Genomic DNA, 27,574 nt, shown 5'->3' with positions numbered 1-27,574 from the left:
AGCCCTCTGTGGCCTGCCCAACAGACTCTCAGTCCCTCCCAGACCCTGTCTTCAGCCTCGAGCCCCAGATTGGCCTAGGAAAGGAGGATCTCAGCTGTTGTCATCCCAAGCTCCTTGGCCATGGTGGAAACAAAGGGGCTGGATCTGACTGCTCACCAGGGACTGGTAATAACTATGCAGCAGGAAGCAATAGCAGGAGGAATGGAGGAAGTTTTGGCTGATTTTGGGTCTGACACTGCAAGTGGTTTCCATCTGGCCTCCGAGCCTTTGCTCCTTGGCAGACTCAGACCAACAAGCTACCACCCCCACCCCAAAAGGCAGCTGGAAGAATGGCCTGGGAGAGGGCAGGGTAGGTGGGCTGCCTGTCTGAGCACCACCATCAGGCACCATGGCCCCAGCAACCCAGGGAGGTAGAACGTGGCATGACGAGGGTTGCCCAGGAGCCCATGCCTGAGGACACCTGGGAGAAGCAATGTGAGCAGGGATTGGCTTGGATTAGGGGTGGTTCTCCTGGAACTCCATTTCCAGGCTCTGTGACCACCAAATCAGGTTTTCAGACCAGTGATGATTTTCCCAAGAAAGTTCCACACTGAGGCAAGAGTCTCCTCTGGGGTCCAGAGTCAGAGAACCAGAGCTGTCAGAGGTCTCCTGCCCTACAGCCTCAAGAAAGAGATCTAGGTTGTTGGAAATTTCTGGGTCTGACCTTCTGCATGTCCAAGGCCTAGACTGTGCACAAGGTGAAGCTGTGCCTTCTGCCACTGGGAGCAAGTGGATGCTGGGAACTGGCCAATATGCTCAGGCTGGGCCACAAAGAACCAGGAGGGTACATGAGCACAGAACCCCCTCCCTACAGCCCACCTGTCTATCTCTGCAGCACCTATCCTCCTCCAGGCAAGGTGTGAGCCTTGACCACAGCTCCCTCTCTCATCCAGCCTCCTTCTTCGGTGAGAACCACCTGGAGGTGCCCGTGGCCACAGCCCTGACCAACATAGACCTACAGCTGCAATTCTCCACGTCTCAGCCCCAAGCCCTGCTTCTCCTGGCAGCAGGCCAGGCTGACCACCTCCTGCTGCAACTCTACTCTGGACGCCTACAGGTCAGTGACATTCCCCTGGGACCAGGGGCAGTTTTCCTTCTTGAGCTTAAAATGATGCCCAACTATTCATGTGGCCTTATGCAAGTACTTTCATCTCGGGGTCTCAGGTTCTCCACTGTGAGTGGGTGGCAGCATCCCAGAAAGTGTGACTCCCTTGTAAAATGACTGCTCACCAGCCACCTCCAGCCTGGCTTCTCACCACAACCCCTAGCTGGACTCCTGCTCTGAGCACACTGAGCTGGTTTCCACTCCCTGGCCCTCAGTGACCTCTGGCTGCAGGCCTTCGTTCACCGCACCTCCTCTGTGGTGTGTTCGTGCTTCCCTGGGCCGGCTGAGTTCCAGCCTCTTCTTCCCATCTCCATGCAGACATCCTGTTTTAGACAGCTTTTTCACCGCTAGGACTAGAAGACCTGGCCAGAATGAGTGTAGAGGAAGAAAAGTTTATTTGAGGGCTCCCACCTCCTCCAGTCACACCCCACCAGCCATCAGTTACCACTCGGTTAATCCCATCAGAGGATTAATTCACTGATTGGGTTAAGGCTGTTATAACCTGATCACTTCTCCTCCAAACCTTCTGCATTTCATACATGAGCTTTTGGGGGACACCTCACATCCAAACCATAACAGTTTCCCTCCCCCAGAGAGACCCTGGTGCTTATCCTACCTAGGCCCTATCTCCTGAGCTCCCACTGCCCCCTGGCTACCCCCTGGCACTGCATTAGTTAGCCTGCATGGCCACTGTCCACTCATGATGGTAACAGCCAGTACTGCCCCCTGAGCCTCCTCATTTTTCCATTCATCTTTAACACAAGCTTTATTACCAAGGACTCTTCTGGTCTCCCTGAGTCTTCCCCCTAACTGTGAAGAGTTTGAGAACCCAGTTTCTTGGTCCAGATCTGGCAGACCCATCTGCTCCACGCCCCAGTGGGAAGAGGACTGTGGCCTGATCAGTCTGCTGCCACCATTGCTTCTCACTGCCACAGGTGTCACTGTTGAACCCTGGCCCCTTGCAGTCTGGTGCTGATACTGGTCTGCTCTGCGGGAATGATGGTGGCCACCCCAACAGAGGGGCTTCACACTGGGACTCCCAAGGTCCCATGCTCTACCTCTACCCATTCTACCATCTGGTTGTGGGAGTATCGATGCAGTTAGTTCTGGTGTTGATGTCATAGAGGACCCTCAAAGTCCCCCCAAGATTTCCTTTACTAAGCCATCAAAACACAGAGTACCTGAATGGGTCCCCCATCCCTGAACAGTGAGCCCAGCTGCCTTCAGTCTCCCCAGTTGCCTTCAGTGACTTTGCCTTTCTTAGAGTGTCTTTCAGGTGATTCCCAGGTGCTCATTTTTCTGGAGGTAGAATTTTCTAGAATCCATGGTGATTTTTCTGGCACCTCTCACCCAAGGAAAGAGGAGAAGAATAAAATGTATGAGTTGAATCTTTAGGAGGACATCTTGCTCTGTGGCAGTCCCTTGTGGGCAGGAATTGTCTCTGATACACATCAGGGTTCCTGAGTCTATCCAGGCCCAGCCGAGTTCATTTTGCTGAGTTTTCTAGAGATGAGTAAAGAGATGGCAAGATGGCAACAAGGGCCCTTGTCCTAGCACCCCTTTCTCAGGGAACCCCAAATGTGAGGGACACACTCTGCTTTTGTAAGAGAATTGATAGATTCAGAGTGTCATTTCCAGCCCTGATCTCCTTGTCTCTCCTCAGGTCAGACTTGTCCTGGGCCAAGAGGAGCTGAGGCTACAGACCCCCGGAGAGACGCTGCTCAGTGACTCGCTCCCCCATACTGTGGTGCTCACCATTTCAGACAGCTGGGCCATGCTCTCTGTTGATGGGCTCCTGAACGCTTCTGCCCCAGTCCAGGGAGCCCCCCTCGAGGTCCCCTATGGACTCTTTGTCGGGGGCTCTGGGACCCTCAGCCTGCCTTACCTGAGGGGAGCCAGCCGACCCCTGAGGGGCTGCCTCCATGCAGCCACCCTCAATGGCCGCAGCCTCCTCAGGCCACTGACCCCTGACATTCCTGACGGCTGTGCTGAGGAGTTCTCTGCTGGCGATGACGTGGCCCTGGGCTTCTCTGGGCCCCACTCGCTAGCTGCCTTCCCTGCTTGGAGCACTCAGGATGAAGGCACCCTGGAGTTTACACTCACCACACGGAGCCAGCAGGCACCCTTGGCCTTCCAGGCAGGGGGCCGGCATGGGGACTTCATCTACGTGGACATATTTGAGGGCCACCTGCGTGCTGTGGTTGAGAAGGGCCAGGGTACCGTGCTGCTCCATAACAGTGTGCCTGTGGCTGATGGACAGCCTCACGAGGTCAGTGTCCACATGGATGCTCATCGGCTGGAAATCTCCGTGGACCAGTACCCCACACGCACTTCCAACCGTGGGGTCATCAGCTACCTGGAGCCACGTGGCAGTCTCCTTCTTGGGGGACTGGACACTGAGGCCTCCCGTCATCTCCAGGAACACCGCCTGGGCCTGGTACCAGGGGCTGCCAATGCCTCCCTGCTGGGCTGCATGGAGGACCTCAGTGTCAATGGCCAGAGGCAGGGGCTCCGGGAAGCCCTGCTGACTCGCAACATGGCGGCTGGCTGCAGGCTGGAGGAAGATGAGTATGAGGAGGATGGCTACGGCCCCTACGAAGCTTTCTCCACCGTGGTACCTGAGGCTTGGCCGGCCATGGAGCTGCCTGAACCATGCATCCCTGAACCAGGGCTGCCTCCTGTATTTGCCAATTTTACCCAACTGCTGACTATCAGCCCACTTGTGGTGGCCGAGGGTGGCACAGCCTGGCTTGAGTGGCGGCATGTGCAGCCCACACTGGACCTGATGGAAGCTGAGCTGCGCAAATCCCAGGTGTTGTTCAGTGTGAGCCGGGGGGCACGCCATGGCGAGCTGGAGCTGGACATCCCTGGAGCCCAGGCCCGGAAAATGTTCACTCTGCTGGATGTGGTGAACCGCAAGGCCCGCTTTGTCCATGATGGCTCTGAGGACGCCTCCGACCAGCTGGTGCTGGAGGTATCAGTGACAGCTCGGGCACCAGTGCCCTCCTGCTTGCGGAGGGGTCAAACTTACCTCCTGCCCATCCAGATAAACCCTGTCAACGACCCGCCCCAAGTCATCTTCCCACACGGGAATCTCATGGTGATCCTGGAACACACACAGAAGCCTCTGGGACCTGAGATTTTCCAGGCCTATGACCCAGACTCTGCCTGCGAGGGCCTCACCTTCCAGCTCCTCGGTGCCTCCACCAGCCTCCCGGTAGAGCATCGAGACCAGCCTGGGGAGCCAGCAATGGAGTTCTCCTGCCGGGAGCTGGAGGCAGGTAGCATAGTGTATGTCCACCGTGGTGGCCCGGCACAGGACCTGACGTTCCGTGTCAGTGATGGGCTGCAGGCCAGTCCCCCGGCCACACTGAAGGTAGTGGCTGTTCGGCCAGCCATACGGATCCGCCACAGCACAGGGCTGCGCCTGGCCCAGGGCTCCGCCACACCCATCTTGCCAGCAAACCTGTCAGTGGAGACCAACGCCGTGGGGCAGGATGTAAGTGTGCTGTTCCGAGTCACTGGCACGCTGCAGTTCGGCGAGCTGCAGAAGCAGGGGGCAGGTGGGGCAGAGGGTGCTGAGTGGTGGGCCACACAAGCATTCCACCAGCGAGACGTGGAGCAGGGCCGGGTGAGGTACCTGAGCACTGACCCGCAGCACCACTCTGAGGACACCGTGGAGAACCTGGCCCTGGAGGTGCAGGTGGGCCAGGAGACCCTGAGCAACCTGTCCTTCCCAGTGAGCATCCAGAGAGCCACGGTGTGGATGCTGCGGCTAGAGCCGCTACACACCCAGAACACCCAGCAGGAGGCCCTCACCACGGCCCACCTGGAGGCCACCGTGGAGGAGGCAGGCTCTGGCCCCAGAACCTTCCACTACGAGGTGGTTCAGGCCCCCAGAAAAGGAAACCTTCAACTGCAGGGCAGGAGGCTGGCAGACGGCGAGAGCTTCAGTCAGGATGACCTGCAGGCTGGCCGGGTGACCTATGGGGCCACAGCACGGGCCTCAGAGGCAGTCGAGGACTCCTTCCGCTTCCGGGTCACTGCTCCTCCACACTTCTCCCCGCTCTATACTTTCCCCATCCACATCGGTGGTGACCCGGATGCGCCCGTCCTCACTAACGTCCTCCTCTTGGTGCCCGAGGGTGGTGAGGGTGTCCTCTCTGCCGACCACCTCTTTGTCAAGAGTCTCAACAGTGCCAACTACCTCTATGAAGTCATGGAGCGGCCCCGCCACGGAAGGTTGACTCGGCGGGGACCACAGGACAAGGCCACCATAGTGACATCCTTCACCAATGAAGACTTGCTGCGTGGCTGGCTGGTCTACCAGCATGATGACTCCGAGACCACAGAAGATGATATCCCATTTGTGGCTACCCGCCAGGGTGAGGGCAGTGGTGACATGGCCTGGGAGGAGGTTCGGGGTGTCTTCCGAGTGGCCATCCAGCCTGTGAATGACCACACACCTGTGCAAACCATCAGCCGCGTCTTCCACGTGGCCCGGGGCGGACAGCGGCTGCTAACGACGGATGACGTGGCCTTCAGCGATGCTGACTCGGGCTTCACTGATGCTCAGCTGGTGCTGACCCGCAAGGACCTCCTCTTTGGCAGCATTGTGGCCGTGGATGAGCCAACCCGGCCCATCTACCGCTTCACGCAGGAGGACCTCAGGAAGAGGCAAGTCCTGTTCGTGCACTCGGGGGCTGACCACGGCTGGCTCCAGCTGCAGGTGTCCGACGGGCAACACCAGGCCACCGCGGTGCTCGAGGTGCAGGCCTCCGCACCCTACCTCCACGTGGCCACTGGCTCCAGCCTCGTGGTCCCTCAAGGTGGCCAGGGCACCATTGACACAGCAGTGCTCCATCTGGACACCAACCTGGACATCCGCAGTGGGGATGAGGTCCACTACCATGTTACAGCTGGCCCTCGCTGGGGGCAGCTGCTCCGGGATGGCCAGCCAGCCACCACCTTCTCCCATCAGGACTTGCTGGATGGGGCCATTCTCTACAGACACAATGGCAGCCTCAGCCCCCGTGACACCCTGTCCCTCTCTGTGGAAGCAGGGCCAGTGCACACAGATGCCACCCTACAGGTGACCATTGCTCTAGAGGGCCCACTGGCCCCGCTGCAACTGGTTCGGCACAAAAAGATCTACGTCTTCCCGGGGGAAGCAGCTGAGATCAGAAGGGACCAGCTGGAGGTGAGGAGCTAGGTGGAGCAGAGCGTGGCCAGGTCTGGGGTGAGGGGGCGTCCATCGTGGCCTCTGCCAAGCATGCTTGTGTGCTTGGGGATGCAAGTGCTGGCTTCTGGGTTCCCGTGCTTGGCGTATGCCTGTACGTGTTGCGGCCCCACAGGTTCTGGGGAATTTGTTGTACACACATCTGCCTATGAGTTGTATGTGTCTTCAGATATACACACAAGTGTACCTGCTGTGACTAGCCATGCAGACTCCTGGGCTACAGCTAGACCCACAGAATCTCTGAAGTGGAACCCAAGAGTCTGTATTCTAGTAAGTTCCCAGGGAGGTTATCATGGGCACAGAGCTTTGAGAGTTACTGGACATGGAAACAGGCTTCAGTGTTCCTCAAATCCCCGTGTTCTCAGTGTCTTTTTCTGGACCCCAAATGAGAACTGTGACAGTCTGCAAAGGGCTTCTCACCACCCAGGAAACTCACAGAGCAACCCCAGGCTGTGTGGCAGACTCACTGATTGACTGTGTGACCTCGGGCCAGGCCCTTGCCCTCTCTTGGCTTTATTCTCCTACACTGCCAGTTTCTGAAGCCTGTCTGGTTCTGGGTGTCTGGAGTTTTGGACAGACTGACTAAATTCATGTAGTATCAGGAGGCTGCATTTGAGCCAGGCTTTGAAGAATACAAGGTGTCAATAGCAGGAAAAACAGATGATGTTCCAGACAGAGGCACAGAATCAGGAATGTGTATTTGGTGGTAGTGTTTAGCCTTCTTTTTTTATTATTATTATTATTTTAGTTGTTAATGGAGCTTTATTTTTATTATTTATATGCAGGGCTGAGAATCGAGCCCAGTGCCTCACACATGCTAGGCAAGTGCTCTAACACTGAGCCCCAACCCCAACCCTAGCCTTCTTTTGTGTGGCTCCATTTCTTCAGGTGAGGGAGCACCCAGCAGCCTTTGGTCTGGACCTGGTCTGCAAGCTCTGTAGGATGTGGAGTGTGGGAGCCTGTGCTGCTAGGAAGGGCTTGGCGCCCTCAGGTGGTCAGAGGTTGTAACAGCAGGATGGAGGAGCGAAGGCTCCAGGCAAACCAGGAATCACCTTAGTCTGAGTACAATCAGGCTGTGTGTCTCCCCCACCCCTCTCATCAGCGTGTGCTGAGTCTGGGCGTTTAAGACTGTGTACACTTCTCTGAGGGAATGTGTATCTTAGGCTGTGACCCACCGTGTCACTGTGTGAGGCAGGTGGGATAGTTTGTAGCCCCCCGACCTGCGTCTGTGTGGTATGTGTGGACTCCGGTGTGAGTGAGCAGCGACATCTGAGGAGGATGTGGGGGTGTTATGGTTGCATAGGGCTATGACAGCCTCCTCTGTGGCCTGCTGTGAGTCCCCACTGCCTTCTGTTGACCAGGCCGCCCAGGAGGCAGTACCACCAGCAGACATCGTGTTCTCTGTGAAGAGCCCCCCAAGTGCCGGCTACCTGGTGATGGTGTCGCATGGTGCCTCAGCAGATGAGCCGCCCAGGCTGGACCCCGTGCAGAGCTTCCCTCAGGAGGCTGTGGATGCGGGCCGGGTCCTGTACCTGCACTCACGCCCTGAGGCCTGGCGTGACACCTTCTCCCTGGACGTGACCTCCGGCCTGGGTGCGCCCCTCGAGGGCATCCTCATGGAGCTGGAGGTGCTGCCCACTGCCATCCCCCTGGAGGCACAGAACTTCAGTGTCCCTGAGGGTGGCACCCGCACCCTGGCCCCTCCACTGCTCCGTGTCACTGGGCCCTACTTCCCCACGCTGCCAGGCCTTGACCTGCAGGTGCTGGAGCCACCCCGGCATGGAACTCTGCAGAGGGAGGAGCAACCTCAAGATGGGACCCTCAGCACCTTCTCCTGGAAAGAGGTACAGCTGTTCTGGAGCCCCTGGGGCTGTGCAGTACCCAGCCCCAGGCAGAGAGAGGAGCCCCAGAAATTCCCAATCTGGGGGCATGTATAGGGAGGAGACAGGGAGCCACGTAATTTAGGGACCATACTGTTTTATGCTACATCTCCTTTTTCCCCTCCCAACCTCTCTGGGACATAGGAATTATTCTTCCCACCTTCCACCTATGGAAACTGAAGCTCTGAAGGAGTTAATTGCTCCTACACCCAAAAGCAGGCCCTGAGGGTGCTGGGCTTGAGACCCCTGGTAAGTCCCCATCCTGCCGGGGCCTGACTGCCAGCCCTGGGCCTCCCCGTAGGTGGAAGAGCAGCTGATCCGCTATGTGCACGACGGGAGCGAGACACTGACAGACAGCTTTGTCCTGGTGGCGAATGCTTCAGAGATGGACCACCAGAGTCACCCTGTGACCTTCACCATCACCATCCTGCCGGTTAACGACCAGCCTCCTGTCCTCATCACAAACACAGGCCTGCAGGTGGGAGCATCCCTGGGACTACCCCCATCTCTGCTCCTACAAAGAGGCCAGGGTCCCCCGCTTCCCAGCACATATTTCCCCTCCTCGGAACCTGAGTTTCCTCCTCTGGAAGATGGGGTCCCTGCCACATGCCTTACTAGGTTGTTGGAAGAAGAGTTGTGGTACTGTGCTGAAGATAGAACACAGGTGTGAGCTTTTGTTATTGGATACGTTTAAGTGCAGCCAGTAGCCTTGTGAATGGCTACACTTGGCCCTGTCTATTCCTGGACTCACTTGTACCAGAAAGGCTTTTCCTAAAACAAAACACCAGACAAAAATTCTTAAGAGTCCTTAAGGGTGGTCCTCAGGTGGGGAGAAGTTCAGATCTCCACCTCCACCCTCAACTAGCAAAGGCCACAGCTGGGCCCCCTGACCTTTATAGCACTGCAGAGCAGTGGCACCCCCAATCTGCAGAGGTGAAGATTGAGGCCCAGGCAGGATCGAAGTTACTTGTGGAACAGAAAGGCCACATCTTGACCAAGCCCACATGGCACATCAGGAGATGGGCAGCTTCTGGGGTGAAGACAACCCCCATCAGTTGGAGCTATGCAAGGTTCCAAGTGGGGACAGTGGCACATGCCTGTAATCCCAGCGACTCAGGAGACTGAGGTACAAAGATCACAAGTTGAAGGCCAGCCTGCACCTTAGCAAGGATGTATAATAAATTTCTAAACACCTCCTCTTTTTTTTTTTTTTTTTTTTAACGAGGACTTGAACCCGGGGCGCTTTACCACTGAGCCACATCTCCAGGCATTTTTTATTTTTTATTTTGAGACAGGGCCTTGCTAAGTTGTTGAGGTTGGCCTCCAACTTGCAATCCTCATGCTGCCTCAGCTCCCCAGCCACTGTGATTACAGGCACGTGCCACCATACCTGGCTCAAAATAAAAAGGGGCTGGAATGTAGCTCAGGGATGTGCGAGGCCCTGGGTTCAACCTCTAAATAGTTTCCAGAAGAGGGCTAAGCTGGACTGTGTCATTTTGGGCACGAGTCTTTTGTGGTTTATGATGTATCTATCTGGTGGGGCAGCTGGGTGGTGGGGAAATTCAGTAAGACAGACTAAAGGCTGCCTGGGCAACCACAGTCCAGGGATGCTGTGTGGCAGTTTGGCCACCAGGTGGTGCCATCCACCCATGTTTCTGTCCCCAGCCCTGGGCTGAAGCCTCATCTCCCTGGGGCTGTAGGAGGGAGGAGCCCAGGAATGCCAGAGGACTGTTTTCTGGGAATGGGTCGCCTAAGTGATTAACCCAGAAGGACATGTAACCGGTCCTAGGAGCAAGACCCCACCCCTCAGAGGAGCGGGGCTGGAGCCTCATAGTGGCCCCAGGCCAGGAGGCAGGGAGTGGGTGAACACGGGGACAGAAACTTCACAGGTCTTGTGTCCCCAGATGTGGGAGGGAGCCACTGTGCCCATCCCTGCTGAGGCCCTCCGGGGCACAGACGGTGACTCGGGACCGGAGGACCTGGTCTACACCATCCAGCAGCCCAGCAACGGACGGGTAGTGCTGCGCATGGCGCCGGGCACAGAGGTCCACCACTTCACACAGGCCCAGCTGGACAGCGGGCTCGTACTGTTCTCGCACAGAGGTGAGTGCTCAGGTTTCCGCAGCCGGTGGGATGTCTGTGGGTAGGGACCCATCTGGGGCCAGCGGGACTCAGCTCCACCCCTGTCCTCAGGAGCCCTGGATGGAGGCTTCCGCTTTGACCTCTCTGATGGGGAACACACGTCCCCTGGACACTTCTTCCGTGTGGCAGCCCAGAAGCAAGTGCTCCTCTCTCTGGAGGGCAGCCGGACGCTGATTGTCTGCCCAGGTGGGTCTGCTGACTAGCTGGGGCAGAGCTGAAGGTAGCCTACTAGGATCACATGGCCTCTGGTGGTTGCGCGGCTTGCCTTGGCTCCTGGGCAAAAGCTGACCAGCCCTTTTTGCTTCTCACAGAGTCTGTCCAGCCTCTCAGCAGCCAGACCCTGAGAGCCAGCTCCAGTGCAGGCACAGACCCTCACCACCTGTTCTACCAGGTGCTGCGGGGGCCCCAACTTGGCCGGCTGTTCCATGTCCAGCAGGGCAGTGCTGGGGACACTCTGGTGAACTTCACTCAGGCTGAGGTAAGGGCCCGACTCTGCAGCCACCACAGTCTCAATCCAAACTCAGGAGACGTGCAGTGCCTGAAGACTTGCATGTGAACCTGAGTTCCAGCATCAATAGCAGCAGACTCTCCCTGGCCTGCACTCCAGGAAGTGCCAGGCAGGTAGGGCAGGTGCGGGGGTTAGTGGTCCAAGGGAGCAGGACAAGAATACAGAAGGCCAGGGCTGCAGGATCCCAAAGCAAGGATTAGGTCCTGGGACTCAGCTTCCAGGGAGCGCTGCAACTGGATCCTAGAGGCTTGGAAAGGGGAGCGGAGAAGGCAGTAGATGCAGCCCAATAGCTGGTGAGGGGCTGGCCTTGATTCAGGGGGTAGAGTTTGAGGTGAAGTGAGGCCCAGGGCAGTGGAGAGGAGTGAGCCTGGGGCTCAGGTCCAGTGCCCACAAGGAGCAGTTCAGCCCACAGGCAGCTGAGTAGGCCAAGCTGGGAGTGAAGTCACTGGCCGCCCATCAGGGCAGCTTCAGAGCATAGCTATCCCTGGGCATGCTGGGGGCCACTAGTCAAAAGGAGAATTCTCAGTCACAGGTAGAGGCAGGCTGCTGGGATCGCAGGGCTCTCTGGGCTAACTGCACCCATGGGGGCCAGCAGCCACCATGTAAGTTATCACTGCCTCTAAAGGCAGAGGTGCTGTGAGTTTTCTGACAGCCTTGACTCTCCCCAAAGGCAGAGAGCAGGCTCTTTCATGGGCTCTGCCGAGCAGTCAGTGCACCTGATGCTCCGACCCAGAGGCCACGTTGGTGTCCAGGCCCAGCACATGATCCCAGTTAGTTCTGGGTAGGGAGCAGTCTCAGGGTGCCCAGAAATGATTGGCACTTTGGTACTGCTTCCAGTACCTCCAGAGGGAACTGTCTTCCCTGGAAAAGAGTAGAGCCCACCCCTAGGTCCCTCTCCAACCTCCCCCTCTTCTCCTCCCAGAGACCTCCTGAGCCCCACTCACTCCTTCCAACCCCACCAGTGTGCCCACTGTCTCCTGAGAAGTACCACGTTAGGTGGAACTCAGCAAGTGACTAGCCAGTCCCTGCCCCAGCAAGTCTCTCACATGGGGAAGGAGGTGGCTTTGACCAAGGTGGAGTAAGAGCTCTTGAGGTCTATCACACCAGTATTGTAAGGCTGCTTCCCTGTTCTCCTGGAGCCCCAGATCCTACTAGGGCCCCTTTCCTGCCCCTGCACCTGCAACAAAATATCCAGCAGGCAGTGGCTGCAGCAGCTGAGAATCCTGAGTCTCTGGGAGCCTTGACATTGAGTGTTCAGGAAGGGAGAGGGCACCGAATGAGGCTGTGTGTGCCCCTCCCCAACTCCACAGTCCCCACGTTAACTTTCCTCACACTCCAGCAAGGTGAAGAGCTGGACTGAGTGGCCACCAGGGGGCCGGGCACCCAGGGAGGCCGGGAAGAGGCTATGTTGCAGAGACGCCCTCCTCCGCGGGGGTAGGGGCACGGCGGGACTGGACTGGCAGTGTTTTAATAGCACCACGGTCCTACAATACGCTGAGCTAGGCAGGGCAGGGATCAGGTGTCCCCATTTTGCAGATAAGGAAACTGAGGCTCATGGAGATAAGGTCAGAGCACATGGCTAGAAAGAGGTAAAACCAGGACACCTTCTGACTGCTAGTCTAAGATTTCTTTCCCCAGAGGACACTGCTTGTTCCCCGCAGCTTGAGAGTCCTTCCACCCTGGCCTGGGTTTTACCTGACTCCCATCCAGCCATCTCCTACCCACAGGAGTTCTGGTACCCAGGCATCCAGCCTCCCATACCCACTCCTTGTTGGGGGGTCTTCATTCCCTTCCTGCCTGCCCTCAACCTGGACCAGAGTTTATGATTGGCAGTCTTTCATTCTTTGCAACCCATGTCTGACCCACAGATGTGTTTTATTTAGGCACACTTTGAGTTTATATTTTTAAATTAATTGTCAGCATAGTGTTCCCAAAAATCTGATTACCCATTGCTTACAAGGCCTGTGTTCCCTTTTGTAGCAAGCTGCTGAGCATCAGCGCCTCCCTTAGCACAGGATCTCCTTCCCACTTAGACCGTCTTGTTCCTAGCCCACCCCAGTCCCCACTGCACCTAGAGTCTCTGCACATTAAGTTCCTATTCAGAGCCGGTACAGTGGCGCATGCCTGCAATCCCAGCGACTTGGGAGGCTGAGGCAGGAGGATCACAAGTTCAAAGCCAGACTCAGCAACTTAGTGATGTATAACCTCATCCCGTGCCCTCTCCCTTCCTGAGCATTCAATGTTAAGGTTCCCAGAGACTCGAGGTACTCAGGGTACTCAACAATTTAGCAAGACCCTGTCCCTCACAGGAGTAACAGGATTATTATGGGGTATTTGTGGTAAAATGGTGAGCCATTGCAGCATTTGAGTAAAAGTAACTAACAAGCTGGGGACAGTGGCACACGTCTGTAGTCCCAGCTGCTCAGGAGGCTGAGGCAGGAGGATCACTTGAGCCCAGGAATTGGAAACCAGCCTGGGCAGCATAGCAAGACCTTGACTCAAAAGAAAAAAAAAAAAAAAAAAGTCCTAACCTTGACTTTTAGTCTCACTTTGATTCTGTATAAAGAACAAACTGTGGGAAGGAGCAGAGCAGCAACCAAGGCTGAAAGCTATTGCTACAATCCAGGCAGGAGATGAGGTGGTGAAGAACAGCTACAGAGGTTCCTACTGAGACACTGAAGAGTTGAGCTGTCATCATCCACAGTGGAAGTCTGTGGGAGGCGGGGCAGAGCAGGAGTCTATCCGGACTGTGAAGCTTGAGATGTCCATTTGACATCCTCATAGAACTGCTGAGGTTGTGGGTAGAAATCTAAGCCTGGAGCCGGCACGGTGGTGCACGCCTATAAACCCAGCAACTTGGGAGGCCGAGGCAGGAGGATCATGAGTTCAAAGCCAACCTCAGCAACTTAGTGAGGCCCTAAGCAACTCAGTGAGACCTTGTTTCTAAATAAATACAAAAAATGACTGGGCATGCGGCTCAGTGGTTAAGCACCACTGAGTTCATTCCCCAGGTACCAAAAAAAAAAAAGAAGAAGAAGAAAAAATTCTGAGTCTGAGGTTCATGGGAGAGTGGTCTGGGCTAGAGATCCAGATCAGGGGTCTTCACCAGAGCTGCTATCTGAGGCTCTGCATCTGCTTGAGAGCAGCCAGGAGTCTAGCAGGACAGAGTCAAAGACCTCGCCACAAGTTGCTGGAGAGAAGCACAGAAACCAGCAAGAGTCTGTGAGGTAGGAGGGGAACCCAGAGAGTAGAATATCCCAGAAACAAGTGGCTGACTTGGAGAGGAACTGCTCCATTGTGTCAGTGATGCTGAGTATGTCAGTGAGACCCCACCCCTGGTCTGACAGCATGAAACCCCTCAGTGCCCTTGGCAAGAACAGGTTTGGGAGCACAAGCCTGAGCGGAGTGAGCCGAGGATGTGTGGCTGAGGGCGTGGACTTTCTTTTTGGGGAGTTTTGCTGCAAAGAAAAGCAGTAAGGCAGGAGGATGCCAACAGAGGTGGAAAAAGTGAAACGGATATGAGTCTTTTCTTTAAGATAGAAGGAAGAGGGCGGGGGTTGCAGCTTAGTGGCAGAGTCCTTGCCTAGCTCACATAGGCCCTGGGTTCCATCCTCAGCACCACATTAAGAAAACAATAAAGGTATTGTATCCACCTATGACTAAAAAATACATTTTAAAAAAGAAGAATATTATGGCTAACCAGAGAATGATCCTGGGGTGGGGGGTGCTGATCCCACTGGAGAAGGAAGGGAGGTTATGCAAGTGTGTCTTTAGTAGGTAAGAAAGGAAGGGACCTGGTGCAAGGAGGAAGGACTTACATTAGGTGGGAGCAGAGTTAGATGGTGGCATTCCCCAGGGACTGAGAGCCGAGGAGACTAGCCCAGCTGGCAGAGCTGGGATGGGAACCTAGGCAGCTGGCTCCAGAGCCCAGCCCTTTACTGCCACACAACCGCCTAATGGTGACCCTCTGAGCTGGTGAGGCAGAGAGCACATGACACAGGCCTGAGCATAGTCAGGAGAGCCTAGAGTGAGGCTGGGCACTAGGGTACTGGGGAGTCAGGAGTGCCTGGTGCCTGTGCCAGCCTGTCACCCCCAACAATGGTGTCTTCTTCAGGTATATGCTGGGAATGTCCTGTATGAGCACGAGATGTCCCCTGAGCCCTTCTGGGAAGCCCATGATGCCATAGAGCTCTTGCTGTCCTCGCCCCCTGCTCCTGATGTGGCTGCCACCCTCGCTGTGACTATATCTTTTGAGGCTGCCTGTCCCCAGCGCCTCACCCGCCTCTGGAGAAACAAAGGTGAATAGCTGATGAACTGGCAAGGTTGGGGGAATGAGGGGAGAGGCCCCAAGAGGAGGGAAACAGGCCGGGTCAGCAGCTCCTATCCCAACTCCCAGGTTTGGGAAGCTATAGGAAGGGTGGGTTGGGGGCTTTGTGATCAGAAAGAGATAGAATCCTTGTCCCCCCAGGATTCCCAACCCATCCTGGGATACCTGGTCTAAGAGAAGGCACACCCTTGCCTTTTATGGGTCTTGGGCTATTCCCTCAGTAGGCTAGATCTTCATAGCCTATGTCCCACCCCATCCAGGTCTCTGGGTCCCTGAGGGCCAGAGGGCCCAGATCACCGTAGCTGCCCTTGATGCCTCCAACCTCCTCGCCAGCGTCCCAGCATCCCAGCGCTCCAAGCATGATGTGCTGTTCCAGGTTACCCAGTTCCCCACCCGGGGCCAGCTGCTGGTGTCTGAGGAGCCCCTCCATGCCGGGAGGCCCCACTTCCTGCAGTCTGAGGTGGCCACGGGGCAGCTGGTGTATGCCCACGGTGGCGGGGGCACCCAGCAGGATGGCTTCCGCTTCCGTGCTCATCTCCAGGGACCAGCCGGGGCCTCCGTGGCAGGACCCCAAACCTCAGAGGCCTTCAGTATTACCGTGCGGGATGTGAACGAGAGGCCTCCACAGCCGCAGGCCTCCATGCCACTCCGGCTTACCCGGGGCTCTCGTGCCCTGGTCTCCCGAGCCCAGCTGAGTGTGATGGACCCAGACTCAGCCCCTGGGGAGATCGAGTATGAGGTGCAGCGGGCACCCCACAATGGCTTCCTGAGTCTGGTGGGGGGCAGCCCAGGGCCCACGACCCGCTTTACACAAGCCGATGTGGATGCAGGGCGGCTTGCCTTTGTGGCCAATGGGAGCAGTGTGACAGGAGTCTTCCAGCTGAGCATGTCTGATGGGGCCAGCCCACCTCTGCCCATGACCCTGGCTGTGGATGTCTTGCCTTCTGCCATCGAAGTGCAGCTGCGAGCACCCCTCGAGGTGCCCCAAGCCCTAGGGCGCGCCTCTCTGAGCCGGCAGCAGCTCCAGGTGGTTTCGGATAGGGAGGAGCCAGATGTGGCCTACCGCCTCACCCAGGGGCCCCAGTATGGGCATCTCCTGGTGGGCGGGCAGCCTACCTCAGTTTTCAGCCAGCTCCAGGTAGACCAGGGGGATGTGGTCTTTGCCTTCACCAACTTCTCCTCCTCTCATGACCACTTCAAAGTCCTGGCGCTGGCCAGGGGTGTCAATGCATCAGCCACAGTGAATGTCACTGTGCGGGCTCTGCTGCATGTGTGGTCAGGTGGGCCGTGGCCCCAGGGTGCCACCCTGCGCCTGGACTCCACCGTGCTAGATGCCGGCGAGCTGGCCAATCGCACAGGCAGTGTGCCCCGCTTCAGGCTCCTGGCGGGACCCCAGCATGGCCGCGTGGTCCGTGTGCCACGGGCCAGGACAGAGCCCAGAAGTGGACCACTTGTGGAACAGTTCACTCAGCAGGACCTGGAGGATGGCAGGCTGGGGCTTGAGGTGGGCAGGCCAGAGGGTAGGTTGCCTGGCCCAGCAGGGGACAGTCTCACTCTGGAGCTATGGGCGCGGGGTGTCCCACCGGCTGTGGCCTCCCTGGACTTTACCACTGAACCTTATAATGCAGCCAGGCCCTACAGTGTGGCCCTGCTCAGTGTCCCTGAGGCTGCTCAGACTGAATCAGGGAAGCCAGAGAGCGTCCCTCCCACAAGTGAGCCAGGCCCGCCAGCGTCCAGCCCTGTGGCTAATGTGGCCAGGGGTGGCTTCCTGGGCTTCCTGGAGGCCAACATGTTCAGCATCATCATTCCTGTGTGCCTGGTCCTCCTGCTCCTGGCGCTCATCTTGCCCCTGCTCTTCTACCTCCGCAAACGCAACAAGACGGGCAAGCATGACGTCCAGATCCTGACTGCCAAACCCCGCAACGGCCTGGCCGGGGACACAGAGACTTTTCGCAAGGTAGAGCCAGGCCAGGCCATCCCGCTCACAGCTGTGCCTGGCCAAGGGTCCCCACCAGGAGGCCAGCCTGACCCGGAGCTGCTGCAGTTCTGCCGGACACCCAACCCTGCCCTCAGGAATGGCCAATACTGGGTATGAGGCCTGGCCTGGGCCCAGATGCTGACCAGGCCAGGGCCAGGTTTGCCCACACCCCAGGCCCTATGGCTTCCGTGTCCTGGTGCTGTCTGAGTATTCCCAGAGCAAGAGAGACCTGGAGATGCCAGGGGTGGAGGGTGCTGGTGGACAGCCCCTTGGATCCTGGACAGATGCAGTCAAGAGCTGGAATCTCTCAGCTCACTCAGAGGCTAGAGGACTGCAGGGCCCAGCAGGAGGCAGGCAGAAAGCCAGCCCCCTGCCCTGGAGCTGGTTGGGGCTGTCAAAACCAGGGTGACCTCCTGGATGGGTCAGGACTCTGGGTCCTGGATCTGTGACATTGGGTAAGACACACCTGACCCAAGCCACCGAGAGATCGAGGAGAAGGGAGTGCCCCAGGGGGAGAGAGGTCAGAGCGGGGTGATTCCAGGCTTTTCTACCCCAACCCAGGCCTCCCCTTGTCTCTGCTCCAGGGTTGCAGGAAAATTCTTCCCCTCTGGTGTTTTAGGGAAATGCTTTTCCCTGGAGCTGAGAGCCCCTCCACAATAGGAGACAGAAACTGATAGAATAATATATTCTGGGTGCAGGGTGGGTGGGTTGCTCTGGGATGGCTGTGCTGTGTTCAGGGGATTGCAAGGAAGTTATTTAACAGGTGCTGGGATGTGGGATGGAGGATCTGAAGCCAGTTCATTCCCTGGCCCCACGGTGGGGAGCGTGGGCTAACCAGGCATGCGCAAGCAGCCCTGAAGCAGACGTGTTGAGAAGAATGGATGGTCTTGGGCTGAGGGCTGCTGCGGTGCCTGTGTTCCCCTGAGCACTAGGGGACACTTGGCTCCATGGAGCCTGGATAAATGGTGCTTCAGAGGCTCTGGACAGCTGCGTGTGTTTGTGTCTGACCATGCACTGGGCCCTCGTCCATGTCGGCCTCACTCCACTGGGGCAGGCCATCTGGCCCGGCCCAGCCAGCGGATGGACAGAGCCAAGCAAACTCCTGAGTGTCCACCTCCTGGGGCCTTCCAGATCTCTTGTCCCCACCTGCGTGGGCAGGTGGACCAGCCTTTGAATGGGACCAGAGCCCTTTAGTTAGGTAGAAGTAGGCAAGGTCCTTTACAAGAAGCTTCAAGGAAAAGATCCAAATAAACACTCCCAGCCCTAGATCTTTTTTTTTTTTTCTGTCTGAGTCTGGGCCTCCACAGCACTGTCCCTCCCCACTCACCTGTGTTTGAAGCAGCAAAGGAGAAGGTAGTGGGGGACTTGGGGAGCCTGAGGCTGGAACATGGTGCACACAGGGAGGAAGCGGGGGGGAGGGGGCTGCCCCAGGTGCCTCCTCTCAACTCCCTGCAGACTTGAATAAGGAAGAATTCTGCCTCTGTCCTCCCACAGAAAGACCAAGGGTGCTTCTTGAAGGCAGAAGAAGCAAGGACCCAAAAGAGCTCAATGTCCCTGTACTGGGCCTGTCATTTGGTTAGAAATGGGTCCTGAGACCTCTGAGCCTCCAAAAGGCCATTCTGTGAGTTACCGAGGAGCCTTTCCCTTTAAAGGGTGTCACAGGGTTGGGGGCAATAGAGATGGATCCTGGATCCCATGGGACATGTCTGGCCCTGAGAGTAGATTGAAGTCATCAGAAAGGAAACATGAGAAGCGTCTGAGCTCTGGGGAGAAATAGGGAGGTCTTGGGGTCTGAGCGCAGCCAGGTTGTGGGTAGAGAACCCCAGCCAACCTTTGGCAGTTGATCTACATCTGAGAACCAGAGTGACATCTTCCTGTACCCCAGAATCTGTAACATTTGATCCAGGAACTAAGGCAAGAGATAAGAGTCCCTCCTCCCCACCATCCTGTCCCTGGACTTCTCTCCCCATGATGTCCTTCATATCTCAGCATTCGGTTTCTGGTTCTCTACTCTCAAGCTTCCGGTCAGAAAGAACCCCCAGAGGACTGAGGGGTGACTGAGGCTGACAGAAAGAGTACCAGCAAAGCAGGAGAGTGGGCGGGACCCTGGAGGCCCAGCGAGGCTCTTCTTGCCGCACTGAAAAGCGCTCTGCCCTAAGGAGGGTGGCCACGTCCTGAAGGCTTGGAGATGAGGTGGCCCCACACCCTGAGCTCGCAGCCCGAACTTGGCTTTATAAGCCTGGCCTTTCTGGCACCCCAGGCAGAGGAGCCCCTGCCAAGGGTGTCTCCACACCACATGGCACACTCTCCTGCCCCTCCCTGAAGCTCAGGGCTACATCTTCAAGGCCTTGATATCTGGGACCAGTTTCCCTGGAAGTGTAAGCTGACACGGGGTGACCGACCTGCCAGGCAGGATCTAGCCTCATCTCCGATTTCCTCCAGAGAGCTGACGACACTCTATTCACACAGCCTGGCCTGCCCTGCCCCCAGGGAGCTGGCACTGGCTGACACGGTCCATTCCTCTAAGCCTGGACTGGACAGTGGGCTGGCACCCAGGCATTGTGCCAGCAGCCCTGCCAGGACCAGAAAGAGGGGTCTTTCACTGGCACACCAATGCTGGGAACTCCACTTGAACGTGGGGCCTTGGTTTACGTTCAGATATGCACCCAAAGCTTAAGTCAGTTGCTACCCACTGTATAAAATAAGGCGTGATCCCCCCTCCTTTAAGAAGCCGCTCCCCTGTGTCATTTGAGACAGGAGCCAACCATTGTACAAGTGTTCAGGAGTGTTTGGGAGCTCTGCCCCTCAACTTCCTATACACATACACAAACACATGATGTGCACTTGTGCACACTTGTGTATGTGAACACAGATTTGCTCATGACTTCCAGATTCTTAACACATACCAATACTGAACATGCACATGCAGGTGCACACACAGACTTCAAAAGCATGTGCTCCTTGCCTATGGCCCTCCCACAGACCCAGGAGTTAAGGGGACCCAGGTAACCTTTCCCATTAAAAAACCAAAGCTGACATCAGAGCTGGAAAGTGAACCCATGGGTGTGGGGAGGGGTTACCAGAGGAGTCCAATCCCTGAGTCCCCAGCTTGGAAATGCCTTTTAGGTGCTAAAGAAGGGGCTCCCTTAGAATCCTTCTAGAAGCTGGCCCTTTAAGTGGGGTTGCTATGGCAGCTGTGGAATGCGCTGAGCTGGAACACTCATCCTCCAATAGGAAGCCAGAGAAGCACTTCCCTCACCTCTCCACCCCAACTCCCCTGACCAATGGCAACTGCCAGAGCTGCTGGCATCCTCCTCTGGTCCCAGAAGATTCCGGATCTTAAAGCGGTGTAGGTACCCGAACAGACCTTCAGAGTTCTCTTGTTGGGTTTCCCAATCTGGCCACGACATAAGAAGGAGCCCCAGTAAGTGAGTGGAAATGGCCTGGGGCACCAGACGGCTGGACTTCTGCCCCCGTCCTACACGAGGCCCTCTCATGCTTACTGCTCTCCCTGGGTACTGACTGCTCAGAGTAGCCAGACATTGGAAAGGTATTTTGTGCCAAAAAATACTGTGGGAGATTCAAATAGGAACGCACCCAGCCCTTCCTGAGAGCCCCAGACATTCCAACGAATAACTACCAAACTATGATGCGTGCGTTAACCCAGGGGTATGAGCTGGCCAGTGAGGGGAAAGCCCAGAATGGGAAAGCTAGCTGACTGTCTACTCCCCTCTATTCTTAGAGAGTATTGGGCCTTTCAATAGAAGGGATAGCCATGCAGCAGCTGAAACTGAGCATGTTTACTGCCTGGTTACTTATCCAACCTCAATGTAATAAATTACAGCAGTCAACTGATGGCTGCCGCCCTCATAAAAGGCATCACCTCCTCAGAGGGCCCTCTATGGCTACTAGGATAATAGTGGGTTACCCTGTGTTCCTTCATATTTCAGATGTCTGAAGTGCCCCTCCTGAGAGAAGCAACCCTTGGCTAGATTGTCCAGTGATCAAAGGACTTTTCTCCTCAACTGAGAGCTAGAGGAACTTCCCTGCCCCTCACCCTAAGAACTGCCAGCTCAAAGCCTGAAGTTAATCCCAAAGCACCCTTCTGATGCCTTGTGTGGTTGCAAAGGGCTCAAGTGACCCAGTTTCTGGGTCCTAAAGGCTCAAATGAGATGGGTTGTCTGAGTTTTTGCTGCCCAAAGTGGGGTCCATGGATCAGTAGCACCAACATTACTTGGAAGCCTATTAGAAATGAAAAATTGAGCCGGGTTCGGTGCTGCACACCGGCAATCCCAGTGACTCAGGAGGCTGAGGCAGGAGGATTACAAATTTGAGGCCAGCCTCAGCAACTGAGTGAAACCCTGTCACAAAATTAAAAATTGGAAGGGCTGGGGATGTAGCACAGTGAAAGAGTATTTCTGGGTTAAAGTCCCAGTAGTGCAAAAATAAAGAAAAAGAAAGAAATGAAAAATTGGGCTGGGACTGTAACTTGGTGGCAGAGTGTCTGCCTATTGCCTAACATGTTCAAGGCCTTAGGTTGAATCCCCAGCACTGCAAAAAGAAAAGAAAAAGAAATAAGTGAAGAATCTCAGGCCCTACCCCAGATGGCTATTTTAACAAGGTCCTCAGGTGACTGGAATACACAATGCACAGTAGAGTTTAAGATCCACTAACTGAAGTCCTCCCCTCAGTCTCTAACTGGGGAAACTGAGATGGGAGAGGCAGAGACAGGACCAGATCACACGGTCACCTAGTGGCAGAGCTGTCCCAGGGTTTTGTCTTCCACTTAATGCTGCCATCTGTCCTTCTTCACACACTTGTGAAGTCTCCATGTGCCATGCAGACTTGGGGGATTGGGTTCTGATTCGAGTTCTTGTTCCAGGGACCTCCAGTGAGGACAAGAGAAGAACAGGAAGGCAGGCTGGCAGCCAGGTCTGGTCCAGCGGGAGGGTCTGCAGGAAGCAACCCACTCCCACTCTTACCTCCCAAAGTACAGGAGCCCTCACCACCCTGCCTTTTACCATCAGCTGACCCTTCCCTCCCTGGACACCCCCCACCTGTCAGAGGAAAGGACAAAGGGAAGTGTCTAAAGTGACCAGTCAGTGCTCATGTGTCAGGGCCTCCCCTGGAGGAGCATCGGCAGCCAGCAGAGAAGGGGGAAGGAGCCCTTACAGGGCACTGCCCGGGCCTGGTCAGGAAGGAGGGATTGAGCCGCCCAGTGTTTTCATCTGTAGAAGTGGGAACCAAGGCTGCCATAGTGACCTTTGTCCAAGGAAGGAAAGCCAGGCTGTAACCCCTGTGTGCTGCCCTGGCGCTGGGACAACCTGGGGCTCCCATCTTCCCTCTCCTTCCAGGTGCTGAGTTCCTAGCCTGGGTAGAGGCCCCAGCCCTCCTCACCTTGGAGAGAACAAGGTCCACTCCATCAAGGCATCCAGTCTGGCCCAGCCACTGCTGTGCCCAGTGCTGGGTATGCCACAGATTCCAGTAAACACCTATTGCCAAAACAGTGCTTTCCTTCCCACGGAGGCATCTCCAGCCAAGAGGCTTCTGTTCCCAGACTTCCTCTCCCAAGTTCCCACTCTGTGTCCACTCCTTCACCCCCGCCCCAGGGATGCTGCCTGGGCCCTGACAGCTACTCTGGCACCAGAGCTCTGCCAGAGTCCGGGCAGACTGGCCCCAAGCTCTGGATTCTACAGGGCCGGTTTATTCTCTACCCCTCCAGACTCTCCAGAGCTCACCTCTTACCACCTCCTCCTGACCCTTACTTCCTCCTTCTAACCCCACAGGCAGAACATGTCAAAAATTCAGCATGGCAACTCATTGAATAGAAACAAAATTCACAAAGTGAGGCAGAAGAGAAGACAACCCAGAATCCCCTCCCACTCCACCGCCCCTGCCCCACAGCCCCTCCCCAGAACTCCGAGCTCCTGGAATCCCACTGCTGAGAGGCACATCCTTGGCAGCTAGGAAGGTTTCAAGCCTCCAGGCGACCCAGCTCTGCCAGTGAACTTGCTGTGTGACTTCGAGAGAGCCACTCCTCTTCTCAGGGCCTAAGGTTGGGACTCTGAGGAACTCTAGAGGTCAGACTAAAAAGCTATGTGGAGCCCTGATCTGACGGGGAGTAGCCCCAGGAAGACACCTGGTGCTGGACCGGAAACCTGGCCTTCCTCCATTGCCCACTTTCCCTCATCCCCTTAAGATGCAGGCCTGGTGTGAGGAGTGGGGTGTTGGTGAGCCCTTGGGACAGAACCTGTACTCGGCTGCTCCCCAGCTTGAATGTGCCCCATTGCTCAGTAGTCACCCTAGGAGCCTTAGAAGCCAGCAGGATGGACGTGATCACCCCTCACACAAACACACTCACAGGGTACCCAGCTGATGCTGGCCAAGCTGCCTCAGTGCCGGAGTTGCGGGGGGAGGGTGGGGAGCGGGCTGCCCCTCTACTGACGGGGACAGCATGGCCTCAGGGTAGCTAAGGAAGGACAGCACAGAAAAGAGCTCTCTGGGCCTCCAGAGGGCTAAGGAGGGCCTGTGTACACCTCCCTCCCTCCCTCCCCAGGCTTGACTGAGAAAGAGGGAAATACTCCCTGGAATGAGTCACTAGGTCCAGGGGTGTGTGGGAGATGACGTCAGGGAGGAGGCATCCATTCAACCACCAGCTGCTGTGGTGACACACGTGCACAGGCACACGTGTGCACTGCACTCCCACATGCAGCCAAACATGCAGCATGTGCGGACTCACGGACACAGCAGCAGGCATGCAAACCAGACCTACTCAGGTGCCTTCCCTGGAGACTGCAGACAGAGCCACACACTTATGGATTCACCTGCTATGAGCCCCAGATTCTGGGGATACAGCAGTGAGCAAATGCCAGCATACAAATGCCAGTTCCCCTGACAGCTGCTCTCCAGAAACAGGTTTAAAACAATCACCTTTGTATGCTTGGGAGGCTGAGGCAAGAGGATCACAAGTTTGAGGCCAGCCTCAGCAACTTAGCAAGGCCACAAGCAACTTAAAAAAACCCTGTCTCAAAATAAAAAATAAAAAGGGCTGGGGATGTGGCTCAGTGGTTAAGTGCCCCTGGGTTCAACCCCTAGTACCAAAAAGAAAAGAAAAATATAACCTTTGTACTGAAGTATATGCAGATGACATTAGGTGATGTCTGGAGGTTTCTCGAAAACAAGTGATATGGGGGAATAAAATATCAGCCCAGTGTTAATTATTATTAAAACTGAGGATCGGGTACACAGAGACCTGTTATGTTTCTCTATTTTTATGTCTGTTTGAAATTTTCCGTAAGATGTTAAAAATACACACTTGTATGTAATTGGCAGTTGGTAATAAGTGAAATGAATAAAAATAAGGCAGAGGGACTAGGAAGACTCCTTAGGTAGGATGGTCAAGGGAGACTTCTCCAAGTGACACTGAAGCAGAGACTTGAGTTAACTGAGGTGCAAATTACATGTCTTCCTCAGAGGAAGAAAATTCCAGACAGAGGGGACAGCAAATGCCAAGGTCTTGAGATGTTAGCAAACATGGGAGAGGAAACAGCCAGCAAACAAACCTATCTAGAGTTCAAAGACCAAAGAGGAGAGGGTTCCAAGGCAAGATCAGATCAGGGAGGAGTTTAGAATCTATCCTAAGTTTGGAGAAACACGGTTTGATTTAGAATATGATCTTAAAAGATCACTCTGACCTGACACGGTGGCGCATGCCCGTAATCCCAGCTAATCAGAAGACTGAGATAGGAGGATGGCAAATTTGAGGCCAGACTCCACAATTTAGTGAGCACATCTCAAAAAAGTAACTAATAATAATAATAAAAGCAGGGCATAGTGGCACACACCTGTAATCCCAGTGGCTCAAGAAGCTGAGGCAGGAGGATTGAGATTTCAAAACAGCCTCGGCAACTTAGTGAGGCCCTAAGCAATTCAGTGAGACCCTGTCTCAACATAAAATATAAAAATGTGCTGAGGATGTGGCTCAGTGGTTAAGTGTCCCTGGGTTTAATCCGTGGTACCAGGAATGAAAAAAAAAGACTGGGGATGTAGCTCAGTGAGTGATATAGTGCCCCTGTGTTCAAGCCCAAGTACCAAAATAAACAAAAGGTCACTGGCTCCCTTGGATCACCAGGGGATGGGAAAGAGCAGAAGAGCAGTTTAGGGGCTTCTGCACAACACCAGGCAAGCATAGTGGCAGCTCGTGCCCAGTGATGAGAGAACCCAGGGGCCCTCTACCACTGAGCTACGTTCCCAGCCCTTTTTATTCTTTATTTTGAGATAGAGTTTTGCTAAGTTGCTTAGGGCATCAGTAAGTTGCCGAGACTGGCCTTGAACTTGTGATCCTCCTGCCTCAGCCTCCCGAGTCACTGAGATTACAGGCGGGTACCATTATGCCTCGCTTGGGATCTCTTTTTAGGCCCTAACAAGCTTTGCTTATGAATGTGGTATGGAGTGTGAGAGAAAGAAAAAAGCTAAGCATGATTCCAAGACTGGGCCTGACCTCCAGGCAGAGAGGTGTTGCCTTTTCCAGGCTGAGAAAGCCAAGGATATGCTTGTGCTATCAAATGGTAGCAGGCACCAAATGTCACTGCAGGGACATGCATGCAGGTGGACACACTGACAGCAACCACACAGTATGCACATACTCGGCACCAGGCACAAGCACAGACGCCATCACCTCACCTCTGCCCTGCCCCTGCTCCACGGAAGCCCCAGAGCCAGAGCCCTTCTCCCCTCTCTAGCTCAGCCCCAGCTCTCACAAGTCCCCCATCAGCATTTCCTGAGGGTTCTCACTGTCCCCATCCTGGCCCCTGGAGAAAAGATGCTCCTAACAGTTCTTCATAGAGACCAGAGTCTTGTTCTTGCCCCTGTTCACTCTTCCTGTCCTCCCCTGACCAGCCCCCTCAGAGCTTGCTCCCACACCTCAGTCTGACCCTATATAAAAATATCATTCAGCCAGACATGATGGCGCACACCTGTATCCCAGTAGCTCCAGGGACTGAGGCAGGAGGATTGCAAGTTCAAGGCCAGCCTCCACAAATTAATAAGACCCTCAGCAACTTAGCAAGACCCTATCTTAAAATTAAAAAAAAAAATTTTTTTTAAAGAACTCGGGAGGTAGCTCAGTGGTAAAATCCTCCTGGGTTCCATCCTCAGTACCCCCACCCCCCATAAAAAGAAAGGAAGAAAGAAAATAATTACTCAATAAATATTTGCTCAGCACTCTCTGCAGGCCAAACCCTCTGCCCTTCCGCCTACTGACATGAGGACATAGTCACCTCCGCCCAAACCTGCCACCCACCCCCACCTGTCCTGTGGCCACCTGCCCATCTTCTTCCCCATTCCCATATAATCCCAGCACCCCTACATTCACTCTGAGGCAGAAGAGAGGCCCTAGTCTCGCCCAGTTCCACCAGCCTTGGAAAGGACATGGCTCTGGTGCAGGCAGACCTTAGCCTGGGCCTGCCCAGGGCAGCCGCTCAACCTCACACGCTCGCCTGACTCAGGGCCTCTGAGCCAGTGTCTGCTGGAGAATGTTAGCCGTAGGGATTCTTACTTTCCAGACAGTCATGGGTGATGAGATAACTCATGGTAGGCACTTTGCCCGAGGCCCAGCACACAGTAAGACTGAAATACTGGCAGCTGTTGTATCCTTAGGCCCACCCCCGCCTGGCTGGCCTCTCTGACTTTGAGAATGCTGCACACCTTGCGTAGGGAAAGTGCTTACCTTCATGAACTTGGTCACAGTGATCACCATTACTAGAGTGGTGTTGGAGGAACTGAGGCTGAGCGGTGACCTTGCTTTAGATTGCCTAGTAACTCCATTAATGGGAGGCCTAGATTGTGAGCCTGAATCTCTTACCTCATGGCCCGTACATTGGTAATATATGTGGCTCAATGGACCCTTCCACTCACACCAATGACTCTCAAGACAGCCAGGAACCCCAAGGAGATTGATTGTTCCCCACGGAGATTTGGCAACATGGGCCAGGCCCCAGTCCCCCATCTTCTATTTGCAGCCTTCCAGGGATGCCAGGATTCTTGGCCCTGCATCTCTCTAGGGTGCACTGGCTCTGGGGATGCTGATAATCCCAGCCACTCCTTGCTGAGCACTTGCTACGTGGGTGCTACCCATCTGATGCATTTTATTCATGGAAACCTCCCAACAGTCATGTGGACCTCCATGACACAAATGGGCAAACAGAAGCACGAGCCGTTAAGAACATCCCTGGAGCAGGTGTGCATGGGAGGATTTGCACTTGGCTCAGCCACTCTGTGGTCCTGGCCCTGTGGTGGAGGCGAAGGAGCTGGGGCCTGTTGCTACTGGGGGAGAGCAGGGTTATTGGTTGAGTCTCA

General features: G+C 55.5%; 2 protein-coding genes across 3 annotated transcripts in view; one reads left to right on the top strand and one right to left on the bottom strand.

Annotated features, from left to right (window-relative positions):
- The window catches only part of CSPG4 (chondroitin sulfate proteoglycan 4), a 36,859-nt gene extending 18,373 nt beyond the window's left edge, over positions 1-18,486 (top strand). Inside the window, exons 2-10 of one of the 2 annotated variants that reach the window (XM_079128853.1) lie at positions 933-1,096; positions 2,808-6,344; positions 7,745-8,227; positions 8,565-8,741; positions 10,168-10,366; positions 10,457-10,591; positions 10,717-10,883; positions 15,028-15,211; positions 15,501-18,486. In XM_079128853.1, coding sequence (XP_078984979.1) covers positions 933-1,096; positions 2,808-6,344; positions 7,745-8,227; positions 8,565-8,741; positions 10,168-10,366; positions 10,457-10,591; positions 10,717-10,883; positions 15,028-15,211; positions 15,501-17,335 — 6,881 coding nt within the window. In that variant the 3' untranslated portion in view covers positions 17,336-18,486. Of the gene's footprint in view, positions 1-874; positions 1,097-2,807; positions 6,345-7,744; positions 8,228-8,564; positions 8,742-10,167; positions 10,367-10,456; positions 10,592-10,716; positions 10,884-15,027; positions 15,212-15,500 lie in introns of both variants that reach the window. The other variant, XM_079128854.1, reaches the window with a different exon arrangement.
- LOC306654886 (uncharacterized protein C15orf39) overlaps positions 1-27,574 on the bottom strand; it is a 381,506-nt gene that overhangs the window by 7,998 nt on the left and 345,934 nt on the right. The window lies entirely within an intron of this gene.

The sequence above is a fragment of the Sciurus vulgaris genome, assembly GCF_902686455.1.
Source record: "Sciurus vulgaris genome assembly, chromosome: 2".
Classification (NCBI taxonomy): Eukaryota; Metazoa; Chordata; class Mammalia; order Rodentia; family Sciuridae; genus Sciurus; species Sciurus vulgaris.
Note: the sequence above shows the minus strand (reverse complement) of the source record. Positions and strands in the feature narration are given on the sequence as shown.